At 43.0% G+C, this 15528-nt stretch overlaps 1 protein-coding gene across 1 annotated transcript; it reads left to right on the top strand.

Moving 5' to 3' along the window:
* Positions 1-3015: 3015 nt before the first annotated feature.
* LOC117740384 (MAM domain-containing protein 2-like) lies at positions 3016-15429 on the top strand. The gene is made up of 15 exons (XM_034546753.1): positions 3016-3046; positions 3170-3280; positions 7170-7450; positions 9571-9655; positions 9845-9982; positions 10229-10506; positions 10734-10827; positions 11412-11558; positions 12180-12299; positions 12426-12568; positions 13657-13753; positions 13988-14146; positions 14244-14497; positions 14981-15065; positions 15241-15429. The coding sequence occupies exons 1-15, from the start codon at positions 3016-3018 to the stop codon at positions 15285-15287; spliced, it is 2070 nt and encodes a 689-aa protein (XP_034402644.1). The 3' UTR covers positions 15288-15429.
* The last annotated feature ends 99 nt before the right edge of the window (positions 15430-15528 follow it).

Below are 15528 nucleotides of genomic sequence, written 5' to 3'. Positions count from 1 at the left end.
AATGTTTTCAGGAGACAGTCAGGTTTTCTCGGCCTGTGTGTTTAGTCGGACTGCAGGTGGCACTCTTCAGCAGGGTGGTGTGTGTGGCCTAGTATCACTCTATTCTTATGATTTATGTTTATTTCACTTTTTCAGCCACACCCTGTGCAGGTTGGCGCTGATGGCCTTGCTCATGGGCACTTCAGTAAGGGTAATGAAACAGTGGCGCTCTTTGACTTTACGCTCCCAGATTTCTCCCACTGGTCCGGGAATCCAACTGGCGACCATCATGCCTCCTTCTCCAACCTTCAGGCCACCACTGACTTTTACAGATAATCAATCAATTTAACTTTTATAATCATCAACCGTTAAAAAATGTGCTATTCATCAACAAATCATTAACCAGTAAATAATTTGTTTACTAATGGAATCCCTGTAATTAAGATACAATATTGTACCATTATTTGTGAATAATTTGTACATAATCTAAAAGACAAATATGTGTAATGTTTCACCTTGTGCCATGAAGACTCTATAGGTCCTTGGGACGAAACAAGTTTGAAAACAATCACACTTGTTCTTGTATTAAAATACATATAAAATAATAAACTGGATGATTTATGGGTTTGCAGAGCCCTTAATGGGACGGCTGTCGCTCTGACCCGTTTGTCCTGATTGACAAAAGTGATGACAAGTGACATCATGAAATAAAGTGGTCATCAGGGGGAAATAGCGTTGTGAAATAAAAATAAAAAAACCCACCAGTATTAAATGAAAAAGCAGATGAAATGACGTTTCATCATATTGAGCTGAGATTTACAACAGTGTTGTATAATTCACACGGCCATGTGTAGATTATGGATTTATTCCTGCAAAAACAGATTTCTTCACAGAGAAATCTCAGATACCAACACTGTTCCCGGTTGTTCCCAGAGGAAAGGCGGAGGGCCGGAGGGGATGTAGCCCCCCGAACCCTCTGGCAGCCAATCACATACTGAGGATAACAGGTCATAACTGTGTCATGTAAGCAATAACCTCAGCATGCACTGCATATCACACGTCCCGGCACCTTTCAGTTATCTCTTGAAGCTCTTTTTCTTGTTGCTTACACAAACACAGACAGGATATCAAACAGATGAGTGATGGAAATTCAAACCAGTTGAAAACCAAAACCTGTGAACAAAGTCCTTTGAACTCGATCCTCTCTCTGTTTACTGTACACACATAATTTGTACTGTTTGAACTCATTTTCTCTCAAAGATCTGATTTAAAAAAAGAAAACAAACTCAGATCCTCAGTGTTTCCTGAAGGAATTAATAGTCTTTCTTGACATAACCAGGGGAGACTTCATCTCTGTATCCGGTCTGAAAGTGTGCAGGGCACCTCATTAATATGCCGATAACCAAAAGTGAGAGGCAAGTAGAGGATGGAGCGTGTAGAAGACAATTGTGGAGAGGAAGAAAAAGAAAGACGCAGACAAAGCTCGTCCGGCAGATGGATGCCAAATGTGGATGAAATAAAAAATAATGACATCAAAGTCTGGTCTCTTCTACATCTTAAATCCATTCCTTTCTGCAACGACACTGAAATTAAATACATTTTTATTCTATCAACTGACGCAACGATCGTTGGTCTTTGAGGATCCCGTCTTTGTTGTGGTGGCACTCAAATTGCCACGTGGTTCATTTGTTCACGGGAATGTCTGCAGACTTTAGTTGGGTGCACATGTAGGATCAAGGCAGACTTGACTCGTGTTCATGTTCCAAAATACGGAATATGCCTGAAAGCTGTTCAAAGCCGGAGCCAATATATAGAAATATTTGAGACGGTTGCAACAGTGTTTTGCCTCTCTGCAGGTTTGTAAAACACACTTCAGATCCTTTGTGTATTCAGACCTTTCTTCAAACAGTGAGGCGCCATCATACCATTTCCACGTGGGGTCTCATGAAATTCAGTACTTCACAGGAACCTTCACAAGATACTGGAGCCTGGTTGCAGGGATTTACTCGGTCTGCATTCCGGGTTCATCCCAAAATTGATGGATGGGGTTGAGGTCAGGGCCAGTCAACTTCTTCCACACTAAACTCGGAAAAACTTTTCTTTATGCTCCTAGCTTTGGGCCATTGTCAAATGGAAACAGGAAAATATCTTCCCTAAACTATTGCGCACAAAGCTGTAGCCTTCAGATTTCCCTTCATTGGAACTAAGGGTTAACCAAAAACGAGTGAGAGAGTCTTGATGGCGTCTTTTTTCCGGTGAGGACCGTCTCATTCTTGTGGCTGATGGTTGGATACGAATAAATATCACTGACCTTCTGTTATTGCCATAACGGAGGCAACCCCTAACTCTGTAGTGGTTAGGGGATGGTCTTTGAAGAAGAGTGCTGAACTGCTTCACACCCTTTTCTGAAAATGTATCGGTTCTTTCAATACATTGAGCACCGACTGTGTTCGGGAGTCCACAGCTTTCACTCATCCGTCTCCCATTTTGAAGCTGAAAAAGAGTAAATTCAGGACCAACTGAATTTACTCTTTTCTGAATTCTCTTTTCAGATACTTCCTGCATTTAACACAACGAATCGCTCCTTCATTACTCTTTATCTTCCTTCCTTTTCTTCCACAACTGCCCCGTAATCTCCCACTTTTCTTTACCGATCAGCCGCTCCTCCTCTTCTTCTTTCCCCCACCCTCCTTTGTTTCCCATGGTCCCTCACTGGCTTCCCGCCACACATCACTCACCTTTCTTCTCCTCCTCCTTCTCTCGACGCTAGTCCCCTTTCTCCTCCTCCTCCTCCTCCTCCTCCTCCTCCTCCTCCTCCCTGCTCTGTTGTCCAGACACACGCACTTCCCAGCGGAGCGTCTGCAGTGAGCTGCCAGTCTGTGAGCTGGAGAGACACTCAAGACGACACACACGAGAGGAATCTTCAAAAACAAACTTTTCCTGCAACTTCTTGAATTTTGTTCCCCCCTCGTCTGTGGATGCAAACACACGTACTTTTATTTTCCTCTGAGGTTGATTTATTGCCAGAGAGCTGCGATGCTTCCATTCTACCTCTTGACTTTTGCTGGTGAGTACTTTCTAACGGTCGGTGGCGCCAGTGCTGGTGAATGAGGGCATGTTTCTGTTAATGCCAGTTGCTATGATTCATACTTACCGTTCCCTCTCTCTTTTTCTTTCCCTGTGTTCCAAGCCACCATCCAGGCACACAGCCAGCTGTTGCCAGGCTCCTGCAACTTTGAGTCCAACACCTGCGGATACACGTCCGATGAAGACTTTACAAGCTGGGCTCTGCACAAAGATGGTACTGGGAAACTTGCCACCCAGCATCTTTGGTCTTTTCTTAAAAACATTTCTATTTAAATGTTCATTCTTGCACTCAGTGTAGGCTTTCATTGTGGCTCTTTTAGTGGTTCAGCTGTGACGTTGCAGTTGTTTTGGTGCCGGTTTGCGACAAAATGAACGACGCATGCTGGAAAAGAAGCCCATCTGGTCCACATTGAATTCAGCATCTCCGAACATCTGGAGTCAGTGAAATAACACATTTAGGTATTCTGGCTGGTTGTGTTCTGCAGCTTATATAGATGGGTTCTGTGCATACCGATATATACGTTATGTCGGACAATATTTATGTGAAGTGATCGAAGCCAACAGATGATGCTGATTAGATCTTTTATACATTACTCGGTGCTAGAAACTGTGGCCAACTTCCTTCTTATGCGCTGTATGCGTGCTGAGAAGGGCTTTGTGCTGCAGATATGTTGAGAGAGACACCTCATGTTGTACTTGCAGCAGGATCCTGTCAAGTTAATTGTGACATGAAGCAGGGCCGAATTGAAGAGGTGGAGGTTATGTTGATGTTATGAAACACTCGGCTCTTTGACCTTTACACAAAATCTAAATGTACAACTAACTCTGTCAGGCCTGTATACTAAACGTGTGATGTATGATCCACCAGAACCGGTTGGATTCGAGGTGTCGACACTGGACCAGGTCCTGCTAACTGGACTTTATTCTCTGCATAAATCGGCCCAAATCCACACTTTCAAAAGGCAAATCGTGTAACCATATTTGGGCGAGAACCAGAATATATCCAAGCATGCCAACTTGAACTTATAAGTCTCTACTTCGTACTATGGTCGTGTACTGCCAATGAAAAGAGTGCCTAGAACCTCTAAAAGGGAACAGAGGAGCATTTTGAGAAATATACTTTTTTGCTTTCTTACCAAGAAGATGAGATAAGAGAGTCAGGAGGTGATTGAGGCTCCCCTAAAACCACCAAGAGGCATTTTTACATTTGTGTTAGTGTATTGGTCAAACATGTGAGATACCACATATTAACTAGTGTACGGTGGCAGTGTTGGCGGGGAAGGTTGGACAGCCACGTTAACATCTTCCAGTATTGATGCTAAGCTAGGCTAACAGCGTCCTGACTTCAGCTCTGTAACGCACAGACACCGTTAAACCCGGCATAGGTGGTAACTACTTAAGAGGACATAGTCAAGTCATTGGTGCTTCAGAAGTAACTGCAAACAAAAACAGCTTTCACTATCGATTAATGCATCTGCAGTTTTTCTGATTAATTAATAATTTGGTGTATAGAATGTAATGATATCAGACAGCTTATATATTGTATGAGGAATTAATTTAATACAGCAATTATTCAGTCTCAAATCCTCATACTTGAGAACATGGAACAAGCAAATGGATGACTTTAAAAAAACAAACTTAAGAGAGTTAATTGATTACTAAAGTTGGCATTGTATACATTTAATGGCTGGACCAACCAATTGATTGATTGACTAAGGGCTTGCTTCTGCACTATTGAAAGGGGCGTGTGATCCTTGTTAAAGCTCACCATCTCCCATCTACGTTCTTTGGATTTGGGAGGAAGACTTCCTTCGAGCATGATTGTGCCCAGCTGCTCCAGTAGCAACGGTATCTGCAGCTACTCTGTTGTAAAAACTCCTCTTTAAGACCTTATTTCCCACCATGATCCTGCACTTGTACTTGTCTGAAAATTGCTCTCTGAGAAAAAGCCAACTACTTTCTCTTTTCCTGTTTCCATCCTTGTTACTACTGCCGCCGGCTTGCTAAAAGCTCAGCGTAGCCAATGGTGTGCTCAGTCTTTGCTCATTAATTCTCCTCTCTTGGTGCTCTGTGCAGCAAGGCTGAGGCTGCAAGAGAAGTCATGTCAAATATATGAAGCATGTTATGTACTTTATAAACAAAGCAGAGACACTGCTGAAATCAAAAAAATACCTCAGCTTGATTGTTAGCCAATTTGTGTAAACACAAACATGAAAACAATTGCACTTCATTGGCATAAAAAGAAGAAGAAATGCATCCTGAATTAACCGCATGAAATGTGAAATGAGCTCAGCCCCAGTGTGAGTGTGCGTGTGTCAGGATAGGAGCCCCAAGGCAGCGGGGCATTCCACATTGACCAATAATGAATGGCAGACCAGTGAGGAGAGTCCAGAGGCCCCTGTAGCTTAAAAATAAGCTAACGTCTCTGTGAGGGTGGGAGCTGCATTTCTGATGCATAATACCTGACTCCTTAAATTTCGTGTTTTTTGTATTTTATTTTAGATCAAAGTTCCACTCGAAACAGTATTCAGCCTTTTACCCAAAAGAGAAGATGTGTGACAGGTCATCAGGTCAAAATGTCCGTCTGCTCAGCACTTTGGCTTATGACTTAATACCTAACTAATGACATTCCCATCAGTCCCAGCTGTTCTTTGTGTACACTGTGATGGTGATAATGGCAAACATGAGGCGCTAAACATGTTAGCTTATCAAACTTAGCAAACATTGTGTATAGAAGCAACTTGTGACTTTCTCTGAGAATTACGCGACTTTGTGCCGAGAAAGTATAATATGAATGGCCAGCTGACATCAATGCAGACCGGCTTTATCCTGAACCACTTGTTCCAGCGCTGCATTACTTGTTCTCTGTCAGCTTGTGTGCCAAATCAATTCAGAACTGAGGGTGGATTCTCACGTTTCTTCAAGTTTTTAAAACGAAAAGTCTTTTAGAATTACTGGTCATTCCCGCGTCACCTGCCATACCAAGAAGCTTCTAAGGGATCTACTTGCGTCCCATCGAATAGGATTTACCTTTTTAATCACAGAAGTCTTTATGGATAAGACACATGAAAATACTTAATACAACTAAATAAATACTTCCACAAAGGTGGGCCCCATTATTCCTGCATTCCATTTGCAGTATGTATCAGCTTTAATAACCTTCATCATTAGTGTCCGCATGTGGCTGCTATTCTGTTGTGTGGGTGCAGCCTGGTTTAGCATATGCAGTTGTTATGTCTTTGCACCTATATTTAAGGTATGTTACTTTTGTTCTTTTTTTTTTCTTTGAAAGCTCATGAAAGTGATGAAAGCTCATGAAAAAGCAGTGCTGACTGCTGAATCTCATTAGAACTGCTAATTGGAATTGCATTATGAGATGCAGGACACTCAATTGACAAAACAAATGTTTCAGTCTCTGCTGTGCAGAAAACCTGAATTAGTTTTTTTTAAATAACCACAATGACAGAGACAATAGTCTATTGACATGTATACTTTTGTTCATATTCTTTTGACTTTAGAGCTGGCAGATAGAAAAGTCAGAAACACATTCAACATTCAAAAACATTTAATGTATCAGTGTTTGATATGTGGGCTCAGCCTTAGAGATAGGGTAAGGAGCTCGGACATCAGGGGGGAGCTTGGAGTCGAGTCGCTGCTCCTTCGTGTCGAAAGGAGTCAGCTGAGGTGGTTCGGGCATCTAGTCAGGATGCCTCCTGGACGCCTCCCATTAGAGGTTTTCCGGGCACGTCCAACTGGTAGGAGGCCCCGGGGAAGACCGAGGACACGCTGGAGGGATTATATCTCCCGGCTGGCCTTGGAACGCCTCGGGATCCCCCAGAATGAGCTGGAAAGTGTTGCGGGTGAGAGGGAGGCCTGGGTCGGCCTGCTGAACCTGCTGCCACCGCAACCCGACCCCGGATAAGCGGGTGATAATGGATGGATGGATGGATGTTTGATATTTCTAGAAAATGGGCTCAAACATGCAAGTGATGTTGACAATATTTTGTCCCTGTAGAATAAAAAGTCTTCCCTCAAATCAAAGCTTTTTTTCCCCCTTTGGCATCAGCAGTGTTAAAAATACATTTTGTCCTTTTTTATCTCAGGTCGTTTTGTTGCCGTGGACGCAGTGGACCAGGATGGTGAGATGGGTGCAGACGCTGGGCCACAGAAAGAGGTCACAGGGGTCCTGCTGAGTCCGACTCTGGAGCAGGACGAGTGGAGCTGCCTGAGGCTCGTCTACCAGATCGGTGGGTCGGGAAACCTGGAAGTCCTGCAGCGCATGGAGGGAAAGAGCTTTGACAAGCCGCTGTGGAGCAGCCAGGAGTCCTCTGACAGCTGGATCATCTCAAGCATGGACCTGCAAAACAATACCGAGCCCTACAGGGTAAGATATGAAAAACACAATAGAAGGTCTAATCTTTGTGTTCATCATCTGAGGAGCTTAAATGTGCTTATTCAATTTCACATCTAACTACCCATATGGAGACCATGAATGTTAATCGCAAGTGACATGTCAATTCAACTTTTATTTTTGGAAATATTGTAGATGAATGTGGAAGTAAATTCAAAATTGTTAGCAATCGTGCAAAACACAATGAACAATAAAAGTTAAGCATAAAATGTACTTATTTTATTACTTATGTTGGAAACTACTCAAGTAAAAGTTTAAACAAATCAAAGTAACAGCTATGCATAACTTTAAATACATTGTATACATGACTGAGGGGCCCTGTTAATAAACAAAACTCTGAGATTAAGAGAAACATTTCTTTGAGAATAAAGTTCAAGGGGAAAAGAAATCAAAGTATTACAAGAAACAAAGTTGGAACATGTCTAGAATAAGGTTGTATATTTAGAAGAAAAAGTAATAATATTTAAAAATAAAGTTGTGTTTTTGTGTTATGATGTTATGAGCAATAACATCTAATTTGACAATAAAATTATTCAGTATTTCATTCAAGTCTCCTAAGAAGAAACAGTAACTGCTGACTTTCAGTAACTGCTGACTTTCATTGCCTTTCATTGCCTCTTTCGTGAGACAGTGGAGGTGCAGAAAAACACACATCATGCTGTTGTCAACAGGAGGGAAGACAAAGGTTGATATTACACATGCAGGCCCAAATATAGGCCAGCATGAAGTGTGTGGAGAAACACACACTATCTCACACACGCACACACACACACACTATCCAAACACTGTGTGGGGATAGTGCAGCACATGTTTAGATTATATGCAAAGGCAGCGCTGACTCTGACAGGGTCGTGCCCTCTACATAATGAGAAGTCGGGTCTGTGCTATGTGTGGGCCCCTCAGCGCATTAATGTATTTCAGTCCAAAGTAGACCCAGGTGAAAAAAAATGTGTCAGTGGTTTCAATTTTACACTGATTACTAAAAGGCGAAATGTATCTCGATGAACACAAACCCGCGAACGTCTTCTCATGGCTGTTAAGTTTTTGAAGAGAAGATTGATACCAACTGAGGGCAATTTTTGAAGAAATTACGTTTTAAGTGCCGGATGTCGAGAAGCTGGACCAATTGAGCTGTGTGTTAAGCCGTTAGGTTAGCCTAGCATAGCATAAAGACAGTATAAGGCCTATAGGCATCAGGCAAAGGGGAAAACATCCAAAGATATTGTTGCCAAGAAATAATTACACAATGCAACCCCCTCTACAATATTTATGCAAGATATAGGAGTGTTCCCTTTTGAAGAGAGCCAGGCTATAGCTGCTCCTCACTGCTTCTGGCCTTTCTGCTAGTTAAGCTAACCACGTCCAGACTTTAGGACTGTAACGTTATCCTACTTAAGGCACGGATATAAAAGGGATATAAACATGATTATCTTTAAGAAAGAAAGCAAAAAGGCGTTTTTCCCAAATTGTAACAATTGTAAATATTCTTTTAACAATATGAAGCTACCAGATGGACATTATTAACACATAGTCCTTGAGAGCTTTTTAATCTATTTCAGCTAAAACGATATTAATAAATTATGACAAAATACTATGTAGAATATATCTGAATTAAAATGTAACACATAATAATAAAACATGCTATTTATTAATTTTTCAATGATGTCTTTTAGATCATGCTTGGGCCCACACACACTCACATGCACGAGACCTGACCTCATGCGTTTCTTCCTCTGGAAGTCATTTTTACAGACAACCTGCCGCTCACCCCGAGCTTTACAATAATCCATATAGTGCTTTTCAAGATACTCAAAGACACTTTACATTAGACACAGCTATGCAGGGTTAAGTGTCTTGCTCAAGGACACATCGACTAGGGCGGGGATTGAACTGCCAACCTCTTGATTGAAAGACGGGCATGCTAACCACTGACCCATAGTCACCCCACAAATTTACAAGTGAATTAGATGCCTGCGGGTTACATGGGTGCACTCTCTCTGACCCTAAATATGTCTGATGACTTCTCTGATGTCATTCCTGTGACACTCCACATCAGGGTTGCAGGGTGTCGCTGAACATGTGTTGTTGATTAGGTCGTAATCGAAGGTAAGCCTGGACGGGGCGCTGGGAGCAGCGTGGCCATCTTTGAGATCCACATCAGCTCTGGACATTGCCTGGGTCGGTGACATCACACATACATCACTCACACATAATAATCCACATAAGCATGCAACTCTGGATGCAAGCCATCTGTGCTCTGTTCCGTCAACACACACGCATGAACATTGTTGGTACATTATTAGGATTCCAGCCTTTTGCAGCCACACCCATAATGACGGCCCTGTTTCACATGTTTTCTGCTTATAGAGTGTGATTTTGAGGAGTCTCACCTGTGTGGATACAGTAATCAGTGGAATGCCAATGTAAACTGGTATGTAGGAGGAGGAGGGGGCCAGCTCCTTCAAAACAACATACCAAATGACCACACGTATAACAACAAGACTGGTGAGTGTTATTCTAATAAATGTATTTTTCTTTCATCCAATGACTTCGAATCGTGCAGGTTTTTTCACTCAAACCTTGTTGTTTACCTGTAAAAGTAAACTCCCTTTGTAAAGACTGCTGGGAGAGTGCTGGCATACATAATAAAACAATTTCCCAGTAGGTTTGTTTTGGTTTTTCGGATGTTAGACCTGCGGCTACATTAAAACTTCCTCCAGAGGAAGGGCTCATGTCTAAACCCTCACTCAGGTCACTTGATGTACGTGGACTCCATCTACGCCAAAACGTTCAAAGAAGTGGCCAAACTGGTGTCTCCCATGACGACGGTGCCGTTGTCCGGCTGCCTGAGCTTTCAGTACCAGCGAAGCGACAGGAGGGGGAACCTGTTCTCTGTTTACACCAGAGACCAGCTGGGTCAGTACCAGGACCTGTGGAGAGCAGACACAGAAATCCTGAGCAATTGGAGCGGGACGCTCGAAGAGTGGATACCTGTGCAGGTGGACCTGAAGGCACCATACTCTGTACAGGTCGGTAGGAAACACGTCAAGTCAGCTCTACATCTGTGTGATGACGCTTTACATGAACAGAGGAGAGGAGACTAATCGATATACTGCTGAAAATGTTGAAACTATTTTAAAACCAATATATTTCATGTATGACTTTAAAATGTATTTACCCCATATATATGTACATGAAATCCCCTCCTGTGTGAGGCTCAGCATCTGCGTGTTTATGAGTGTCGTTCTGCCTCCAGGTGGTCTTTGAAGTATCCTTTAACAGCCCGAGAGGCGGACGCGTTGCAGTCGATGACATTTTTTTTTCTCCAGAGTTTTGCAGCAAAGACACTGGTGAGCTGAAGTCACAGTTACTCACTGTTCATTCTAAAGCGTTTTTTTTAATGTCACCTTTACACACATATGATCAAATGCATTCTGGGTGAACAGCCAAAATATTACCTTTTAGGATTTTGAAGGACTTATATCGCCCATGATTAAACAGATACAACCTTGGAGGTTCACATGTTGTGAGAAGAACAATTTGGCATATAGATTATGATATATTATCATAATGTTTTCTCTGTGATGCTCAAGGTGAACATTTTGATCACTGTGTGTCACAAGAGGAAACGTTTTGTTGTTTCCAAAATCAGAACTGAACCATCTTCTGTGTGCTTTTATGTTAATTGTTTATGTCAATTGCTGAAACTCTGTGAAGCAGCTATTCTTGGATCTCAATGGGACAAACCTGGTTAATTGATGTATAAATAAATAAAAGAATGTGAGGCGGGTAACTTAAAATGTTATTCATCACCTGGGAACTATTAATAACCATAGAAAATGTCAATTTTGCGGATAAATCGTAAATACTAAAACCAGATCCGCAAACTTTTATCCAACATCAAAAGACTGCTCCCTCTACATTTGTTCCACAGAGCCGACCTTCGACCCCTCTATCGCCAGCTGCAACTTTGAGTCAGGTTTCTGCAACTACGTGCAGGACCAGGGGGTGTTGTCGTCGTGGAGGAGAGTGTCTGTGAAGCCCAACATCTTTAGGAACGGAGACCACACTTCAGGGGCAGGTGGGTCTCGAACGCCGAGTTAAAACCTGCATTCGAAGGGCAAACGAGTCGACATCAGTTGAGGAGGAAGTTTAAAAAGGTAAAACAAATCTGGGATTGCATAGTTAGGAAGAGGCGAGTTCACCAGATTTGCCTTTTGGGTAATGTAGGCACCAGAAAGAAGAATGTGTGGATTGAAAAAGCCCATTTCTCCGGTTCTTACGCTCTTAACGAACATTTCTAATTTTACATTGGGTCTAATGACTGTGGGGTCTCTTGCAGAGACGATTATTGATTATGATTATCTTACAATTCCGCAGTTCTAAAGAGCTTGTAGCTTATTATTGAGGCACATTTACTTTCTGGTTCATTAAATGTTGCCACCAGAAGCATTTCATATTTCCCATTGCTAGAATATTAACGATGACAACTTCTCGAGCCAGTGATTTGGTGGTGGCTCTGTATGAATCACGCAACAGTGGCACCTCCAGATGAAAAAGTAGGATTCGAGGCTTGAAGCTTTTAAAACAATTAAAATCGAGATCAATACCAGCTGCGAGTGGTGATGGCAACACTCATGGCGAGCAGATTTACAGAAAGAGAAATTCTTGCGAGAAAATTAAGTCTGTCTTCTCCTTCCAGGATATTTCCTGTTGGCTCATTCCCGGCTGAGCCCACACTCTGGTTACGTTAGCCGGCTGATCGGTCCAACTCTGCCAGGGAACATGAAGTTCTGCCTGAGATTCTACTACTCGCTGAGGGGTGAGTGGCACCCCAAAACTCTCCAGATGGAAGGATATTTGCCTTGCGACATGAGTGAATCGTGTGCTGTGATTTTATTTATTTTTTCACTGACTCACCAGGCATAAATAACTCTGGTAACTGCAGGTTTCAACCAGACGGACCAGGCTCTTGCTGTGTATCTGCAGCAGCAGAGCGGCAGCCAGGAGAAGATCTGGACTCAGGGGGAGAAGTCCAGAGGACTCTGGATCACGACAGACGCCACCTTCCAGACATCACAGCCTGCCAAGGTCAGCGGAGAGGAAGTGGAAATATCACATCGGTCAGAATAACAGTGGAGAATGAGTGCCAGGAGGAAAGGAGTTCGAAAGATCAAATAAACAAACAAAAGAAGGAAGGAGGAAAAGGGGAGAAGTCAGGAATCATCAGAGTCATATAGGAATTTATCCTCTGGGGAACATGAATGTCTAAACAAAATTTCACAGCAATCCATCCATTCATTTAGTAGATTATTGTCCCATTCAGAGTCAAATAGACCATAAGGCAGGGTATGCTTTAGGGCGGGCTACATTTTTGATTGACATTGTCAATACCACACCGTTGTCCGGTCCGGGAGTTGCTAGTGTTTTTATTCATTTTGGTCGCCTAAAAATGTCTTATTAATAAGCATTCGGTTGTACTTAGCTCCACCCTCTCGTGTCTCTTCTGGGCGCAAAAGAATGAGATGGCGATGGACAAAATGACACCAATGGGAGAATCTGCTTCTTATGTACAGTCTATGGTCTGGACCAACATGGAGGACCAATACATTGACACTCCAGCTGTGCTACTAAAATGGCATTATAAAGGGAGAAGGAACGATTTTAGAAGAGAACAATTAAAGAAATAAAAACATACAAACTCAAATAAACCAATAGATGGATAAAAAACAAAATGTAGAGTTGAAAAAACAAAAGAAGGAAGGGAGCAGGACATGTAAAGAATGCAGGAGAAAGAAAGACAAAGACAAAAAAGTAAAAGCTAGTATTCTTTCATGAAAAGCTTCACTTCCTGTTCTGGTGAGCCTTTTAAGTTTTGCTCTGTGATTTATTTTATGTTAGAGGACACAGTACCATCACCACGTTTGATAAGTAATCCATCCAGATCCCAAAGTGCTCAAAGGCTTTCTCTGCACTGGCCTTTTGTTCCCTACTTTACATATTGAACCAGTTAAGAAAAACTAAACACTTGACTGAGGATTTCTTTTTCTCTTCTACGTGAGTCATACACATGAACGTCTGTGTTTGCTGTTGCGATGGTGGAAGCTGTGAGCAATGGTTTCAGTTCCTGAGGGCCGGCGAAGCTGGCGTTGACGCCTCTGCTTTCCTTTGCTGTTCAGGTGGTTTTTGTCAGCACCTGCAGGAGCTTCTGGGACTGCGGCTCCGTGGCTTTGGACGACATCAGCGTGAGCCTCGGAGACTGTGAGCTGACAGCAGGTAAAACATCTGCAGCAACAACAACAACAACAACCACAACAATAACTCAGAGCTCTCGCGTGTCTCCACCAACCCTCATTGAAATGTGTTATTTGTTTAAAATACACACAACAATAGACCTGATGTTGTTAAGCTGATGGCATGCCATGAGTTCTAGGGGATAACTAGATCCAATACAGTAAATATTTGTATATTTTTCCACAACATCACGTGTCATCCGCACTCCTGTGGCAGGCTTGCTGTCGTGGTCTCTGCCAGGACACTGTGACTTTGAAGCCGGCCTGTGCGGCTACACTCAGGACAAGCAGAGCGATGACGCCGACTGGGAGTGGAGGAAAGGATCCACCCCGACCTCGTACACCGGCCCGAGAGGAGACCACACCACGGGACTCGGTGAGGGGGTCCCAAGTCCAGAATACTCTGCTCATAATACACTTCAGGTGCTGCTCAAACAGAATGAGTGAAAACCGGTGTGACCTTTGATCGACAGGGTACTACCTGCACATGGAGGCGTCGCCCATGCTGCCCGGTCAGCGTGTCCGGCTGCTGTCCCGCCCTCTGAGGGGCTCCAAGGGGCCCCAGTGCCTGCGCTTCTACTACCACATGTATGGCTCAGGGACGGGTCAGCTCAGCATTCACCTCCACAAGGCCAGAGAGGACACGCTGCTGTGGCAGCTGAGCGGCGAGCAGAGCATCGCCTGGCTGAGGGCCACAGTGGAGTACCAGAGCGACAGCCAGCATCAGGCAAGAGGGCAACAAAACCTCTGCAGGCGGTTTTATGTTTAAAGCCCGTGTGCCCATGGGTGACCCTGACCGGTAGACAATAATGGCAGCTGGCCACTTTATAAAGCCTGTTTTAAAGAATTACTTTTCCAGTGGTGCAACTGATTATTATGTGTGTATGTTAGTCTGTGACTATTATTTCAGTTTCGTTGGGTCTATAAAATTGTGAAAAATGTCGAGCACCTTTATGTTAGGAACCACTGGCTTAAAATGCCTTACTGCATGTGAGGTAGTACAAACTAGATCGAGATCATTTTTCTGCAGAACAAGTACTCTCTAGTGTTGACGCTTTAAGTACATTTTATTTGAGTAGATTTTAAATGCGGGCCATTTATCTGTCATGGTACACTATTAAATTGCTGTATTGGTCCATGTACTTAAGTAAAGGAGCGGAGTGCTTCTTCTGCCACTGCTCATCACTCACAGGGAGGAATATGTTTTCAGATCGTGTTTGGAGCGACCAGGGGTTCATCAGTTAGGAGTGACATCGCCATTGATGACATCATCTTGGAAGGCGGACCTTGCCCCGGTAAATATCTAAGATAACTGTTGAACACACGGCCACAGATTTAAACATCCAAGTAAATGCACAGTGTGCGATCATAAAATGATGATTAGGAATTATCTTTACTGAAAAAAGATTACAATAAAAACTATCCGTTTAAGGTTTGTAACAGCTTCCTGATTTCTTTTTGATTCCCCAGAAATGGAGATCAAGGCCACTGCGGGAACCTCCAATGAGATCGAGTAGAAGGCAGGAGGAAGTCAGCTGCGTAGGATGCATGAACCCCGTTGTCGTTTCTTTTGCACATTAGACTCCTGACACCTGCATGTTAAAACGTAGGGATGTGGGCAACAGGAATCTTTTCACGTTCTGTTTTCACACCATAGCAACAGAGGGCGTGTTTAACTGTGTTTTTTATCACATTTATATGCATTAGATTAATGCTCATTGCTTAAAATAAAGCTAGAAGGTTATTCACCATTATTGT

Source organism: Cyclopterus lumpus, chromosome 12 (genome assembly GCF_009769545.1).
Source record: "Cyclopterus lumpus isolate fCycLum1 chromosome 12, fCycLum1.pri, whole genome shotgun sequence".
In the NCBI taxonomy this organism is placed as follows: Eukaryota; Metazoa; Chordata; class Actinopteri; order Perciformes; family Cyclopteridae; genus Cyclopterus; species Cyclopterus lumpus.
This window is presented reverse-complemented; position numbering and strand designations above follow the sequence as displayed.